The sequence below is a fragment of the Wasmannia auropunctata genome, unplaced genomic scaffold (assembly GCF_000956235.1).
Source record: "Wasmannia auropunctata unplaced genomic scaffold, wasmannia.A_1.0 LD335965.1, whole genome shotgun sequence".
NCBI lineage: Eukaryota > Metazoa > Arthropoda > Insecta > Hymenoptera > Formicidae > Wasmannia > Wasmannia auropunctata.
Window position 1 is genome coordinate 139,742 of NW_012026925.1, and position 16,436 is coordinate 156,177.

The following is a 16,436-nucleotide window of genomic DNA, read 5'->3' on the forward strand; positions in this document are numbered from 1 at the left end:
TTATGTGTATTTATTTGTTACATCATATATCTCTCTCTCTCTCTCTCTCTCTCTCTCTCTCTCTCTATCTTCTCCCTTTGCGTCGAAAGTGACAACCATATCGGAGAAAACTTCCGATACAGAAACGCTTGGTGGTTGGTACACGAGCAATAAAAGCCGCTGGTCATTGACAAACGCGGATAACGAATTGTGCGCTCGCACGCTCGCGTAGGAAATACTCTCGCTATCAGCTATCAGTGGGACGCGACTTAAGTACTCGTCGGGATGCTTCATCGCAATCATTGCTGAAACCATTCGGTGCTCGTGCCCCGATCCGTAAAATATAAAAAACTTTCTCGCCGAACCGAGTCGGTATTTTTATTGCGCTACGCATTCGAAATTAAATGGCAAAAGTGACTCACGAAAAACACATCCAGGGAGATTATCGAAAAAAATACATGCGATATAACGAGTGCGATAAATTATATACCGCTATATGAATATTAATAACATATAAAATAACGTGTAATAACGTATAAAATAGTTTTATGGAGAAATCGGCGCGTCTAGAACGCGCAACGAGGAAAAAAAAAGTATCAACTCTCAATAAGTACAACCAGAACTATAATAATATTTTGCGTATATTATAGAATCAGATGATAGCCTTGTAAACAAATTTATTTCCAAGAAGGACTCTCGATTGGACATAAATATCGCTCCGTTATATCTCTGCACTTTTGACACTCCGTAAACATTTCCATTCGCATCAGCGCACGCCGGAAGCCATTAATTAATAATACCGCGCGAATTAAAAATGCCGTAAAATTCTCATTAATTCCTCGTTCGATCCCACGCTTATAATACCGAAGGATGAGGCACGTGTACGAAAATGTGACGGGCCTCGGTAGGTGCACGAGCGAGGAGAGACAGTCCGGAATCTCGAAAAAGTCTCGTCGACGTCTGCGGGAGATCTCTTTTCTCGGCGGCGGCCGAGTTCCACGTTATTAGGGCCGTATCTCTCTCATATAGCGTTCTTTATATATAGAAGTACGTATATTTTCGCGAGATAACGCGTTCGAGGGATCCTTCGCGCCGGCGTTACACGACGCCGCGCAATAAAGTGTCCGCTTTGCCATGTCCGATTTTAATTCTCTTTCGCGGTGACCTCGAGCAACACATCGTGTGTCCGGCGCACAGCGGCGAGAGAACTTCGGATACGCTATATATTTTATTTCGCCCTGTCCCCTCCCCCCCCCCTCCTCCCCCTGAATCACTGAATTTACAGCTGGATTACGCGCTCGCGTCCGTACGCGCCGCGCGCCGGCATTAAACGTGATATACTCGCCTTTTACACGCCTTTTATTTTCCTCCTCGGCTACGCGCGCCGCACGTTTTGTTTAGCAAAGCGAGCGAGCGCGCGCAACGAACGTTCGTCGGACGGCGACCGAAGATTCGGTTTTTATTATTCGAGCGTGCCTTCCGCGACCTTCCGCGAAAGAATTTCACTGGGGAATTATTAATGCGTGAGTATACGTCTCGTATCGCTCTTCCCCCTAACAATTGAACATGTTTTACTGCTTAATTAAAGCGACGGCGCTTTCTCTGAAATAAAAAAAAATCTTATAGTTTTCATCCTAACATTCTAATCTAATTTTCCAAATTCGTTAAAGAGAGCACAATTTAATTTCAGTAAGATCTTTTTCAACCAGTGTCAACATCCTCGCCGCACGACGTCGACAGCGACCTTTTTATCAGCGCAAAATACGCCGTACCCATTTAAGCGATTGTAGCTGGAATAGGCTGTAGAGGATAAGTACCCTAGTTCAGCGATCTTACCGCGATCGACGGCAATCGAGGGTCCTTATATCGAGCTCTCTTAATATAGAAACGCTTCCATATACGTCTCCACACCGTGCGTCGCGTGATAGTTCCAATCGTTCCAAAGTAGAATCAACACCGATATCTCGCAACGGCGATATCTTGGGAGATACCAGGAAGGTAGAACGAAGTACTTACAATTAGTTCGTTCTCACATAAATCGTACATCGGCGATCCTCCCCCCCCCTCCCCAGGAAGGTAGAACGAAATACAATTAGTTCGTTCTCACATAAATCGTACATCGGCGATCCTCCCCTCCCCTCCCCCTCCCCTTCTCTCCCCGCGATAACGATTATCCAACGAATGTCCCAAAATATTTTAAGTCTTCGTTCCGAAACGATCATCGCCGATGAACCGGCGGCGATGATCCAATTCTGGGGCTGCCAATATATCGCGCGGTGAAAATCGCCCGTTTTTCCGTCGCCGCGTCGCCGTCAGCGAAATTATTGCGCGCGGCAGCGACGACGTGCGGCATCGTAAACGCCCGGGTAAAGGCCCAGACGATGGGCGCGCTTCCTCCCGCCTCGCTCCTCCGCGCGTCTGACATTTACCTCGATGTTAACGCATCGACTTTCGTTGATTGGAAAGGCTGATAAATATGGTCGCGCGCGCGCGCGCGAGAGAGAGAGAGACATTCAATCTCCCTCCGCCGGTCGTTACGCGCGCGTTTTATTTATGGCGTCAATTTCAGAAGCCGCGCGGCGCGGCGGGACGGTTCGAGGCGCGTTGGAACTTTTTGGAATGCTAACGGGCTCGCGCGCGCAGGAAACTGTATTTCACATCTGCATCGGGGCATGTTCATAAATTGAGTCGTTTAAAAGTCTCTCTCTACCTCCTCGCCGCGTGATACGGACACGTCGTATCAATTTGCATTCCGCTTTTTTTCCTTCGAAATTTCACGTTGCGCTTTCCCGTCCCCGGCGTCGGATTCGTGTCACCCCTCGGAACAAGAGCTGCAGGCACTGCCCGGTAGAGCAATGAATTCATTTTTCTCACCGGAAACGGGCGATTTACGACGGGCGTCGTAATTTTTGTTACGGTAAAAATTGATCCAGATTGCACGCGCGCGGTCGCATTTATTTTAAATTAAGAACCGCCAGGCGGAAGAGGAGTTCCGATGTGAAAAAACGCGCGCTTCGACTACATATATATATATATATATTTCGCGGACAAATTTGTCCTCCGTGTACCGATCTCGGGATAGACCAACGTTAGGAATTACTCCGGTATAAACTGAGATATATAACGACATTTCGCGGCTTCTCGCACGGAACCGCTATAAAGTGTCCGAGTTGCTCCCCGGTGTTATTGCTACTGAAAATAGAAGGCGAGGAGGCGTCCCTGTGGAAATAAGCCCCGGGAGTATTCCCCGCGAGGCGACGACACGTAAACGATCGGGAAGTCGATTCTCGTATTTGTACGTCTTATTCACGGGGCAGACATAATCCCCCGGCGTGCCTGCGTAACGGTAAAAACAGATCGGCGTGCATTCACTTTTCCTCGCGCTGTGTACGCGTACCTACATACGCGCACACTTCGCGGGCTGCATTATCCGCAGTGCCGCATATGAGGCACGCACTTTGCAGCACGCCTTTTAAGGATATATGCGAACGGTAACGTGTCAGCGCCTAGTAACAAGCCGAAACATATTCGTATATTGTATTTCTCGAAACCTCCTCCGAGAGAATGCAAGCGGCGGTGTATCGCGAGACGCGGTTGCATACGTTTAATTATCCTTTTATGTTGGGCTTCATACGCGGAAGCGTCTCGGTTAAAAAGCGAGATATAAAAGTAACCGAAGAGCGGAAATGGAGGGGTGGGGGGAGGAAGGGGAGACACGTCAGATGAGCGCCACGTTCTGATTTTTCTTCTACCGACGCGCAGATTGCGCAATAAAACCGTCACGTATGCAAACGACAGCTGATGACCATCAATTATCTCTATAGTAAAAAATAGTTACATTAAACATTTCATTAAATATGTTTATACATTTAATTAATATTATAAATATTTTAAATTGAAAGAATATTAAATATTTAATTATTTTCAGAAATGAATAAAAACTCTTCATTTTAATTTCGTTTATACATATACAGATTCCGGCCGAATATGTATCTACAAGCGGGCAAGACATGATTCCTTATGAAAAAAAATAAGAAAAATATGTACAATGAAATTTTTTGGTGTATCTTTCGAGATAATCAAGTTTGAAAATCCGTTGCGTACGCATGCTGTTACAGCTGAGATACGGTTTGTCAAACGTGTAACGCGTCTCGTGTTTATAAACAACGCTCTACTATGCCGAACAATCAGTTTTCGTTCAAATATCACGACGTGAAGATATCGAAAGTCGAGGACCAATTAGTACAATCAATTAATCTCGCTCGCGCATTCGAAAAATAGAAAAACCAAAATGCGTTGCCGAGGGTTCATATATCGATAATTATAGACGAGGACAGTTATGTATCCGACAACGAGAACAACAGTTTCAATTCTGTAATTGATAAAATTAAATTTTGTTCATTAAAAATTTTCTTTGTGATTTTCCTTGAAACTCAGTGGCTTTTAAATGCCATGTAGACATTGTTTATAAACACAATACGCGTATTATACGTCGCTCGACGAACCGTTATACCTTAGACACAGCGTGCGTACGGATTTTTAAACTCGGTTTTCTCGAAAACTAATTGTGAGCCGAAAATAGAAAAATTTTATTTTCTATTCTTTCTCTTTTTTTCATAAGCTAGGAATTACGTCGCTTGTACGTGTTATTTGACCAGACTCTGTATATACATATGTGAATTTAGATAAATTTTTAGTGGGACAGGTCTCCTGAATTATGGCAATTCTGCTACATGATTCGCGTCCAAGATTCGCCGTCGCGTGTTCCCGCAGAACCATCACGTTCGTCTGATGGATGTATTTTCAGCTGCGCGGCTCTTCCTTTCTCGCGTGTCGTCCGCATTGCTATCCACAGTAAACTCGACGATTAATTGGATACCGCTCATTCGGGCGGTCGAGTAAGTTGATAAAATCGACAATCGATTTTGCGGTGCATATAGTGGCGTGGCATGTCGCCGAACGACGGGATAGAAGTTTAGTATCCCCCTCCCCCCGTGATTTTTCCGTTATGAGCACTTTGCTCTCCGAGAGAGGATCGGAAACAACTTTCACTTGATAATAACAGAGCCGACTTATTTCTTTTCCGCGTGGTCACGCTGCGTCACTATATGGTTAGTCCAGCCGCGCGCATTCGGATCGAGGAGTTCTCTCTTCTAATTATTCAAGTCCCGTATGACTCGTAGAGACAGATGGAAGCATTTCTAGGGGGCACTTTAGAGGCACGAAGCTCGAAGCAGATGCGCGCAACATTCTGAGAAATTCCTGTGGAAACTCGCGGGCCCTAAATTGCCTCGGGGGAGAACGATGCGCGTCCGGTGTACTGCGCACCGTCGGCTAAGTGGCGTCTATTAAGATTAGAAACTGGGTTAATATTGCTCCCTGGGATGAGCCGTTAACTTAAGTGAAAGCCCCGGCGGCTGAAGTTAATACATCGGCCGCATGTTGGGCAAACGTATTGCTAATTTCTCCGCTCGATCCCGCTCGACCGCGCGCGCGCGTACATACATTGCACGCGCCTAAGAAAGATAAAACGATTGACTTGATCTTATCTGTTTGACAGATTGAGCCTGATGCTTCCAAAAACGAGGGACAGGTGACCAAGCAAGCGTCTTCCAGACGAGCGTCTTGAGATAAGCTTTCCCGAGCTCCGAGTGAAGAGGCTTCGAGCAGAAGCGCGAGAACGAAACGATGTTGAGCCTACGGCGAAGGCACTCCCGGTGGCGAATGTTGCCCGTCTTGCTGCTTCTCGGGATGATCTGCGGCGGCGAGCTGGCGCCTGTACGCGTACCTGAGGAAACACCGTCGACGTCGTCGTTGTCGCCGTCGTCGTCGACGCCCAAGAAGAAGGACATCGGCTCACTGAGCGACTACTGGCAAGCGTGGCTCCTGGTGGACACGCAGGGCGGCCTACAATCCGGCCTCGACTCCGCCACTCTCCTGCGAAGGATAACGCCGAAGAGCGTGTTCATCGCTCCGGTGTTACCAGAATGCGCGGAGGGCTATCACGCGGACAAGATGGGCAGGTGCGTGAAGAGTATAAGCATCAACGCGACCGCGCACAAGGACTTCATCCTCGAGCGGCTCAAGCTCATGTTCGCTAATCCGCCGGCCTCCAAGAACGAGAATAAGAAATCGACCGGTCCTCTGCAGCTCAATATCCCTCTGGTGCCCGACGTCGAGCCCCAGTCGACGGAGGTCGAGTTCGAGGAGACGTTCTCGACGAATCTACCGGACGCGGTGTCGACGTGCAACGAGACTGACCTGGCGGCGGGCGAGGAGAAGGCGAAGCCACACGAGACGAATCTGTACGACGTGAAGAACGACACGACCTTGGACGAGGAGGAGTCGACGTTTTTTCTCGAGAATTCCAATAATGACGACATTAAGAAGATTGATCGGAAGCCTCCCGCGACGGAATTTCCAGTAACGGAGTTGATCGAGGAGACGAACGACACCACTTTCTCAGACGTGGTGGACTACAAGATCCCGGTGGATCTGAAGACGCTGTCAAATTCCTCGGGCGTGAAGAGGGTCAACGCGGAGAGTGACGGCACGGAAGAGAGCGTCTCGACGACAGAGAAGCGGGAGAGCTCCACCGAATCGTCGCCCACACTGGTGCTGCTGATCTCGCCGACGAAGCTGACAAAGGTGGACGATCTGCCGTCGATGCGGAACGACACCGTCGAGGAAATCGCGCAGCTGTCCAATTTCACCTCGGGCACTAACGAGAGCGTCGCCATCACTGGCGCACCGGACTCCGCGCTTCCGCCTGCCAAGCAACTGACGTCGATCCCGCTGGACGAGCAGCGCGACAACGAGACGTACGCGGAGGACGAGGTAACTCCGGTGGAGACTGCCAAGCCGAACGACTCGCAGGACGCGGAGTTCTATGACGAGGAAGAGGATGACACAGAGGATTATCCGTACAGCACGGACGTGCCGGACGAGGAGGATTCGGCTGAGGAGCTGCTGAAGCACGGCGAGGCCGGCATGACGATTCCCATCACGCGGGACGTCGAGCGACCCGATCGCCATCAGCGACAGCGGAACCAGACCGCGGATCTGAAGGCGCTCGACACACGCGACCAGGTGATGATTCGCTTCAACGATTCCGCGCCTACGGAGGACAAGGACGAGGCGGGGAGTAATGTCTCCAGCGAGGTCAGCATCGACGGTGACTTCATTCTGGAGACGACGCTCTTGGACGTGAACACCGAGAGGCTGCAGGCCACCACCACCACCACCGCCGCCCCTACTACCACCATCGCCGCCATCACCACCACCACCACCACCACCACAACGTTGCCGAACGTGACGGAAAAAATTGTCAGGAACAGCGAGGACGATTCCGTAGAATCGTTCGGTAATCGTAAGAGTCCTGATGTCAGGCCGCAAGTCTTCTTTTCTCAAGGTCTAGATCTTTTCCCGATATCCGCTAACTCGCACGAGTCGTTTACCCCACAATTCTCCACGGTGCTCGCGAGGAACAAGAAACCGGAGGCTGCGGCCTCTTCGTCCGAATCGCTGTTGCACGATTCGCCGGAGGAAGACCCGACGGTCGAGACACGCACGAGCAACGAGAAACGATCGAACGTCAAAGGGAGCGTGCTGCAGGAAAGTCCGAAGGACCCAGAGTCAAACGTCCCGGCGAGCAGCTCCGCACGGACGACGATGAACCTCGACTCGGGCGAGGATCTGGTGAGATTTTACGATTACGTGAGGCAGCCGCAGCAAGACGGCCACGTGAGGTTCCCGTCCAGCGAAGTCAACAGCATACACGGTCCGAGTTACAAGCAGAACTCGCGCTATCCCGCGGACGACGACGGCGTCACCAGCACCAAGAGCAGCGTACCCACCCGCCAGAAGCCAGTTTATCAGTCGGTGTATTGGAACCCGGTCCGATCGGAGCACGATCGCATCACGGTCGAGGCGGCGACCGGCGACAGGCAGAATCGGCGACCGGATCTGATGCGTTTCTGGAGCAAGCTGCCGCTTATCAGGGACCCGGCTATCTATCCCGCCTACCCGAACAACGAGGCGGCGAGGGTCAACGAGCAGATCTGGGAAAGCTCTCATGATCCATACGAGCCAGACTTTGGGGGGCAGTCGCGACAGTCGCGAAGGTTGGATCCCTTCATGGGGAAATCGCCGAGGAGCAGGGTGCGAATGCCGAAGCGGAAGACGCCAATCGGCGTTTAACTATCTTCACGTCGCTTTCCTTGAAAGAAAGGTCCAATGAAATGTGTTTTGGAACTGTGTGTCAAATGACTCGGGAAGAATTTTGAAAATGCGTCAAGGTAGTTTGCGAATTGCCGTCGCGTTTAGATCGCTATTGTACGAGAGAACCTTGAAGATAACATCGAGAGGGATTGTTGAAACGAAAGACATTCTGCAGCAATCTGTTTGAGTTGTCGAAGAATTCGGTACCGCGTGTATCGCGCATGGTATTTTCTGCTCAGCAAATATGTTGCAAACTTCGTTGGAGACTTTGACGATCTCAGGAGAAGGAGGAATCCTCTAAGAAGAATCTAAGTAATCTTCCCCGGATATTGTCTTCCCTTCGTGTGAGAAGAAAACTGGACTCGCTAAGAGCGGAGGGAAATTCAGAAGCGTACTTAGACGTCCGTTTATTAAGTTTGCGTCACGTCGCGTCGGCGATTAAACTCTCATCCGGGAAAATCCTTTTCGAGGAAAATCTCACGCGTGCGTCTTGATAAAAAATCTATGCTGCGCAATTAATAGTGATAAGCGTTCGACAGAGAAAGTAGCGTGGAAGTAGCGAGTAGCGTGTTGGAGCGCAAAAGTATTTGCGCAATCGACGACGAATTTTGTTGCGTTTTAATCGGACGTGCGGCTTTCTACGGAAAGTTCGAACTGCATCGTGCATTTCAAAATAAGAGGCACCGATGAGCGTCGGTTGTCACTTGCGAACTCATTGGCGTATCCGGCGACAGCGAGATATTGATTGACGTGAAAAAAAAAATGCGTGTCACTGTGTTTCGAACAGCAAAGTCGTTCGAATCGATTTGTTCGAATTACGACATTTAACTAGGCTAACATTTTACGAAACAAGCAAGCGAAAGCTATGATTTTCTACGGTACCATGCGCTAAAAATAAAGTAAAAAGTAGAAAAAAACACTGCCCCGAAGTAACTTTTAAATTTTTTTACGAGTGATTTTTTTACATTTTTTCGACTGTAGAAATTAATAACGATCCGCGTTTTCGTCACATATTTGATTTGACGTGGGACGCCTGGATCCCTATATTTTTAACTATCATTGTTATTTTAATAATAATAATAATCATTTTCTAATTTTATCTTAATTCTGTTTGTACTTCACTATATATTTATTTGATTTTATTTGGTTTTATTTGACTTTATTTGATTCTATTATTTTAATGTGACAAATAAACTTTATGAAAATATTACGAAACAATTGCATTGAATATTAAATATGCGACGAAAATGCGAGAAGATAAATTCTTGATAAAAAAAAAATATATATATCGCTGATTAGACTATCGCATGATAAAATAGTCATTAATTCAGCCGAGTTTCGTGCGAATTATCGTTGATGAATCTTTATTCTCTGTGCGGCAGAGAGATAGTGATTAGACTCGTCAGTGTTAACACTAATTTCGAGATAAGGATGAACGGCGATTTGCGAGCTCGCGAGCGATGTGTCGAGCTCATTTACTAACGGAAGTGTTATTGAAGCACAGACTGATCTTTAGAGTTATTATTATTAGTAGTAGTCGATTTTCGGTCGTACGAAATTTTGGAAAATCGTGTTGCTCTCTTCATTAAAGAAATATATATATAATATATCATGCAGCATCAATCTCTGTGCTCGTCGTTGTAAGATTCGAAGAGAAGGACGTGCGAACGCCGTTTCCGGTTTACACGGTCCCTTTTGCAGATTTTTTTCTAACTTCAACTCGATTTTACAGACGACAAGCGTGCGCGCGGACGTGTTTAGACCTCTTCCTGCGGATCAATCATGAATTACACCTACATTAGCCAGCTCACAGCGTAGAATAAGTGTTTTCGGTGTGACCTAATCGATCGTTGTTTCACGTCGACAGCTTCCCAAAGGTGATTTCGCTTAGGGCACGTATTGTGGGAACCGTTCGAAATGGACTCCGATCGAAATTATTTCATTTTTTCTGCAAATCTAAGGAATAATTGAATAATTCTGAAATCGGAATCCATTCCGAGCAGTTTCATGGCACGTGCCCCAGCTGTTGAAATCGGTGGTCGAAAAGTTTCGATGATCTTTGTCGTGTATTCGCTTTGCCTTCTCGTCCAGGCAAGATTATTGCATTTTGACGGCAACAATGTCACCGATACCGCTATAATAAACGCTCCGGTTATATGTAACATGTAAGCAAGAATCACTTAAAGCTTTTATTTATTTGAGACTAGTATTGATAACGTAAATCTCGATATAGAATATTTTAAATGATTTTTATCGATGCGTAAAAAATTGTAAAATCAAAAAAGTCTTTGTAAGTTAATTTTCATTAGGCAAATAATTTAGAATAATGTTATACTATTAAATTGTCACTTTGTAATACTCTCCTGAAAATATTGACTCAGCTTTCTTCTCCTTAAGATCAAAGTGTTTAAAATATAGGAAATTTTTAGATTATTGACAGATATAAGACTATGATTAAAAAAGTAGCACTTATATAATATTCATAGAATGTATTAAATCATGTTAATAATCGTGTATTAAAATTTGTTGGCTTCTTGACTTCAATCTATTGCATACATGTCGCTAGGAAAAGCCGCGGCTTTTATTGTAGCGGACGTTATCGGAATTCTATAAGGATTGCTCCATCGAGACATTTCGAGTCAGCTTTTGTTATTCCTGCGCGTGTGTTTCCCGCTAATGAACGCCGATAATGAATCCCAAAAGATTTTACGATATGTACTTGACATTGTGCGGCCAGTAATTCTACTGATCTACATGTTTCAATGTGGTGTGTAATGTCTCTCCCGTACTATTGAATGTCGATTTCGTGTACATATTAATTTTACTCATCGAGGAATGTATATATGCATAGAGGCATAATGTAGGCATAATAAAAAAAAAGAAATAAAATAAATAAAGTGTTAACAGCAGCACAGAGCAGCCCCGATTTGCGTACCGTATTAATCGTGTATTAAAATCTTATTGTATTATTTATAGCGAAATATATCGATGTATATTGCATTTGTCGTGTTGTGCGAGGCCGCCTGTTAGAGAGAGAGAGAGAGAGAGAGAGAGAGAGAGAGTGACGAGAAGTTGTAAGAAAAGAAAGAACCGCATACGACGCCCGTATGATACCAAATTATCGTGCTCTTTTATTTGTATCAATCCTCCCGCTCACCGCACACATCCCTCGTATCCCACAAAATATTGTACCTATATAAACTAATTTAATCAGCTTCGTCAGCTCGTCTTGAGACCTTTGAATCCCCGAGCCAGGAAGAACTTCTCGGTCGACTCGTCCCTCGTCGCGTCAGGCCTGATCACCCTGACGCTGTTGTAAAATTTTAACAGATTCTCCTCGAACTGTCGCGTCTTACCGCCGTCCCAGACCTTCACCACGAGCGCGCTGCCACGGTGCACCCTGCCGATCTGCAGGGCGAATCTCAGGACGGCGTACGCTAGCAGCATTATATTATCGTGGTCTATGTCGCGAACGCCGGACGCGTTCGGGGCCATGTCGGACAGGACAACGTCGGCCTTCTCCCCCCGCAGCAACTCGCTCAGCGTCTCCTGCGTCTTCGCGCTCGTGAAGTCCATGTTCCCCAGGACGGTCGCGCCCTCCACGGGGTAAAAGGGGAGCCGGTCGACGGCGTACACCGTGCCGACCGGGCCCTCCCGCTTGCCGTGCGCGTTCGTCAGGTTGACGGCGACCTGCGTCCAGCTGCCCGGCGCCGCGCCGCAGTCCACGACGGTCAGACCCGGGCTGAGGATCCTGTGACGCTCGTTGATCTCCAGGAGCTTGAACGCGCTCCTGCACCGGTAGTTCTCCTGCTTCGCCTTCTCCACGTACGGATCGCGCATCTGCCGCATCAGCCACAGCTGCGAGCTGTGCTTCTTACCCTTCAGATTCCGCGGGGCCTCCTTGAGCAGCGCGCGTCCGGTGTGCACGCCTCTCGCCCGCGAGACGATCCCGCGGAGGGAATTCATCCCAGGATGGACAACGCGAGTGTGATTCTAACCTGTTCGAGCGCGCGTCGCTCGGCGCGCTCCGACGGTCGGAAGAGACGTCTCGTGGAAGTCGTGGGCTGGATATTTATCTGTCGCCAGATTGAGGGCCATACGTTCCCAGTGAATCGCGCTCGTGCGTACAAATCCGCGTAATTAATCGGAGGACAAATGTGTGTAAAAAGCAGCCTGCCGGCACCACGAAAGCGCAACTCTGGGCGCGACCATGTTGCCCATCCGGGCCGTCGCAAGTGCGCTACTGCGCTCCCGTTTTGGCTGCCTGCAATCAGCTGTTCAACGTCAGTCGGTAGAGAGAAGCTCTCTCTCTGCCGTCGGTAGAGTTTTGTCAGAAACTCGGCATAAATAATATCAGATTGATTGTTATAAAAAGATCGGTTTCGTCTTTTTAACAAAAAAGTCTTGATGCGCAGGAATTCAATCAATTCAGACGCGACATGAAAAAGATATCAAAATTAAAGATATACATATATTGCTCCTTTATAGCATGCGTATTGCATTTTCTGTACTTGAAACGGAACAGATATATAACGATAGGCATTGGTAAGAGAGAGAGAGAGAGAAAAAAGGTGTAAGATATTCTGTTCAAGGAACAAACACCGCGATGAAATTGAAGGGTATCAATATTACTGGCTGTAGATATAAATTTTTCGATCGTACCAACACATAAATATATACACGAATATATAATTAATCAATTTATAACGCGCAGTATTGGATTTATTATTCTACGAATAATGCCTCGTGAATAAAAATTTACAACGCAATATAATACTGCATACATTGCGCCGAAAAAATAAAACTTTTTTACAATCATCACTTCACATGGATAATCTAATCCCCAAATGATACCATAAAAGTGCAGTTTTAAATAAAAAAATCGAATGTTATCGAAACGTAAATGAATATAAATTTATGAAGCATCACAGTCTATCAGGATAAAAATTAATAAATCGACAAAAAAAATAAAAATAATATTAATCAAGAAAATATTGTGGAGTTGTTTCATCTAAATTTTAACGCCATAAGATTGTCGGTCTAATAATTCCTTGTGCCTCCGGTACTTCGAGTAACCGAGCGTATATGTATTATGTATGTCAATATGCACGCTTATCAGAAGCACTCGACTCTCGCGCACCACACACACGCAGCCCACTTACATGCGCGTGCACGTTCTCGGTTAACTCGGCACTCGGCAGCACGCTCGCAGCGGCACACAGGACAGGGGGAAGAGTGTCGCGGACCGGCGGCGGCGACGTGATGTGACCGAGAGCCGCGGCGCGAGGAACATACATACACGAGTGTCTCCGGAGGGTCTCCGGATGTTTCCGTCTCGACCGGGCGATCCACGACGATGAACCTCACCGCGGGCAACGCGCACGGCAACGGCCTGCTCTACGCCGGCTTCAATCAGGACCAAGGTACGTCCGCGCGGCGTTGCCTGACAGCGTGCCCGACGGCGCGCGAAACGTCGGTCGCCGCCGCCGCGCGTATCTGTCAGATTCGCCTCGCTTCCGCGTTCTAACCTATAGCCGAGCCGACCGCGCGTCCACGCGACGCGACACGGGGCAACGCGAGGCGATGTTCGACGATGATCTCGCGGACTGTTCCTTTTCCCTCTTAACTTCGCGCGGTCGTAAAAGGGCTGGAGCGCCGGAGGACCGACCGACGACCTCGCGATCTCGCCGATCGATCGGCCGCGAGTCTCTCCGCCGCGCCGTTCGACCCGTTCGTGCGGATTTTTTGCAGCGGACTCGCCGCATCGTTTACAGAATCCCGTTAGCGAGCGAGCGGATCATCTTTTGGGCATTTTTGTAAAATGCCTCGGTGAATGAATACGATATACGTTCGTATCTGCGTCCCTCTCTCGTCTTCCTTCCGTCGCGTCCCGATGCGATCACCACCGTCGCTGCACCGTAGTGCGACTTGAAATAAATTCCGCGCGGTATCGCGCGTTTCCGTGTGTGTTGCGAGTTTATCGGGTCCAGTCATCTTATGCGCGCGTGCATAGTATCGTGAATACGAACGCGCGACGGTCGATTGATATTGCCCGGGAAAGGGGATGTATGTATACATACTTACGCGCCAGCAGATAAAAAATGTTGCTGTATCGCCGCTTCGTTCACGCGTTCGCAGGATGCTTCGCCTGTGGCATGGAGAACGGGTTCCGTGTGTACAACTGTGATCCGCTGAAGGAGAAAGAGAGACATGACTTCAGCGACGGGGGCCTCGGTTATGTGGAGATGCTCTTCAGATGCAATTATCTGGCGCTGGTCGGCGGTGGAGTCAAGCCGATGTACCCGACAAACAAAGGTTCACGTACTTTCCACGTATATATATATATACGGTGTGTTATTGTAGATACGGGCCACTTATATCTCGTGTAATTGCAGTCATGATATGGGACGACATAAAGAAGCTGCCGGCAATCACCCTGGACTTCAACGCGCCCGTGAAGGGGGTCAAATTGCGGAGAGACAGGATAGTGGTGGTGCTGGAGGGTGTCATCAAGGTTTACACGTTCACGCAGAATCCCCAACAGTTGCACGTGTTTGAAACCAATCCCAATCCGCGTGGGCTGTGCGTCCTGTGTCCGAACAGCAACAACTCCCTGCTCGCCTTTCCCGGGCGAAAGAACGGCCACGTTCAAGGTGAGGATCTGCCTTGTCGAGAGGAGCGAGCTCGAGTGATCTGCGTCTTGCACTTGGAACAGAACATGTTTATTATACGTTAATTACCGACGACCCGAATTGTATTATTTATAATTTCAGTTATAGACCTGGCTAACACGGAGAAGCAGCCCCTAAATATAGAAGCACACGAAACGCCTTTATCTTGCATAGCTCTAAATCTGCAGGGCACCAGGTTGGCCACTGCCTCGGAGAAAGGTACTTTGATAAGAGTGTTCGATACGCAGAACGGTAACATGATTAACGAGTTGAGAAGAGGAGCGAATCACGCAAATATCTATTGGTAAGAAGAGCGGCGCGAGGGGGAAGGGAAGGGGGAGAGGACGTGGACGAAGCACGTGGCGCGCGAATGGCGGGCACGGAATATTAATATTGAGACGCGCGTTTCGTTTCGCAGCATAAACTTCAATCACGACTCCACGTGGCTGTGCGTCGCCAGCGACCACGGCACCGTGCACGTATTCGCCGTCGAGGATCAGAAGCTGAATCGTCAGTCTAGTTTAGCGTCCGCCACGTTCCTGCCAAAGTACTTCAGCTCGAGTTGGAGTTTCTGCAAGTTTCAAGTGCCGGGCGGTCCCCAGTGCATGTGCGCGTTCGGCCAGGACAACAATAGCATCATAGGTAAGCCGAGCGCACTTTGCGTATTCAGAAGATTTTTAAACCGTTACATACTCCGATCAATGTCTCATGTTTTTTTTTTCTTGTTTTTTCACGATTTCCCTTATGTGCAGTGATATGCGCAGACGGTAGTTATTACAAGTTCGTGTTCAACAACAAGGGCGAGTGCACGAGAGACTTTTACGCGCAGTTTCTCGAGTTGACCGATGACAAAGCGTGATTGGAGGATACGTAACGGCGCGGTGAATTCCCCGACCGCGCGACGAGAGACGACCTTCGTGTTCCTTCGTTGTTTTCCACTCATTTCGGCTGAGTAAAAAAAAAAAAAAAAAAAGAAATAAAATAAATAAAGTGTTAACAGCAGCACAGAGCAGCCCCGATTTGCGTACCGTATTAATCGTGTATTAAAATCTTATTGTATTATTTATAGCGAAATATATCGATGTATATTGCATTTGTCGTGTTGTGCGAGGCCGCCTGTTAGAGAGAGAGAGAGAGAGAGAGAGAGAGAGAGAGAGACGAGAAGAGCTTTCGCGTAAGAAAAAGGGGGTAGAGAGAGGGTGGCTGGCTCGCTCGGATGGTTGGGAAATCGACAGAAGGAGGCTGCTCGAGGATGGTGGTGCGCTCCATGCAGACACCCAGCGGCCCCATTGCACCCTGGGGTCTGTATTAATGATATAATATTTCTTTGATTCACCGAAGCGGCGGTACCTCCCTTAACAACCACCCTCCTTGGGCCCCAGAGTTGATCCCAACTCCCCCCTCCCCCCCCCTCGTACTCCCTCCTCTCTTCTCTGTCTCTCTCTTTCCTCGAGTCATCGAGAGGGGATAGAAGAAGACAGTGGACGAGTTCAAACGTAGTTTCCAGCCGAAGGAAAACCCGTTTTGCGTCCCTTATAGCGGAGATAAATTACATTCATGTTCTCC

The 16,436-nt window shown here is 48.1% G+C and overlaps 3 protein-coding genes across 3 annotated transcripts in view; 2 read left to right on the forward strand and 1 right to left on the reverse strand.

Moving 5' to 3' along the window:
* LOC105455000 overlaps positions 1-9,310 on the forward strand; it is a 51,432-nt gene extending 42,122 nt beyond the window's left edge. The window contains exon 2 of the mRNA XM_011698017.1: positions 5,540-9,310. Coding sequence (XP_011696319.1) covers positions 5,668-8,178 — 2,511 coding nt within the window. The 5' untranslated portion in view covers positions 5,540-5,667 and the 3' untranslated portion in view covers positions 8,179-9,310. The remainder of the gene's footprint in view (positions 1-5,539) is intronic.
* A 1,995-nt stretch (positions 9,311-11,305) lies between these two features.
* On the reverse strand, positions 11,306-12,165 carry LOC105455001 (rRNA methyltransferase 2, mitochondrial). The gene has a single exon (XM_011698018.1). The coding sequence runs from the start codon at positions 12,163-12,165 to the stop codon at positions 11,419-11,421; it is 747 nt and encodes a 248-aa protein (XP_011696320.1). The 3' UTR covers positions 11,306-11,418.
* Positions 12,166-13,343: 1,178 nt separating this feature from the next.
* Positions 13,344-15,841, forward strand: LOC105454965 (WD repeat domain phosphoinositide-interacting protein 3). The gene is made up of 6 exons (XM_011697955.1): positions 13,344-13,622; positions 14,338-14,514; positions 14,595-14,852; positions 14,973-15,174; positions 15,289-15,512; positions 15,623-15,841. Exons 1-6 carry the CDS (start codon positions 13,556-13,558, stop codon positions 15,727-15,729), a joined length of 1,035 nt encoding a protein of 344 aa, XP_011696257.1. The 5' UTR covers positions 13,344-13,555; the 3' UTR covers positions 15,730-15,841.
* Positions 15,842-16,436: the final 595 nt, after the last annotated feature.

What these genes read in the sequence shown, in the direction of transcription:
- LOC105455001 (XM_011698018.1), bottom strand. Translation starts at nt 12,165, where the DNA reads ATGAATTCCCTCCGCGGGATCGTCTCGCGGGCGAGAGGCGTGCACACC.
- LOC105454965 (XM_011697955.1), top strand. Translation starts at nt 13,556, where the DNA reads ATGAACCTCACCGCGGGCAACGCGCACGGCAACGGCCTGCTCTACGCC. An exon ending in GATGTACCCGACAAACAAAG is followed by an intron (nt 14,515 to 14,594) that starts GTTCACGTACTT and finishes GTGTAATTGCAG; the next exon opens with TCATGATATGGGACGACATA. An exon ending in AAAGAACGGCCACGTTCAAG is followed by an intron (nt 14,853 to 14,972) that starts GTGAGGATCTGC and finishes TTATAATTTCAG; the next exon opens with TTATAGACCTGGCTAACACG.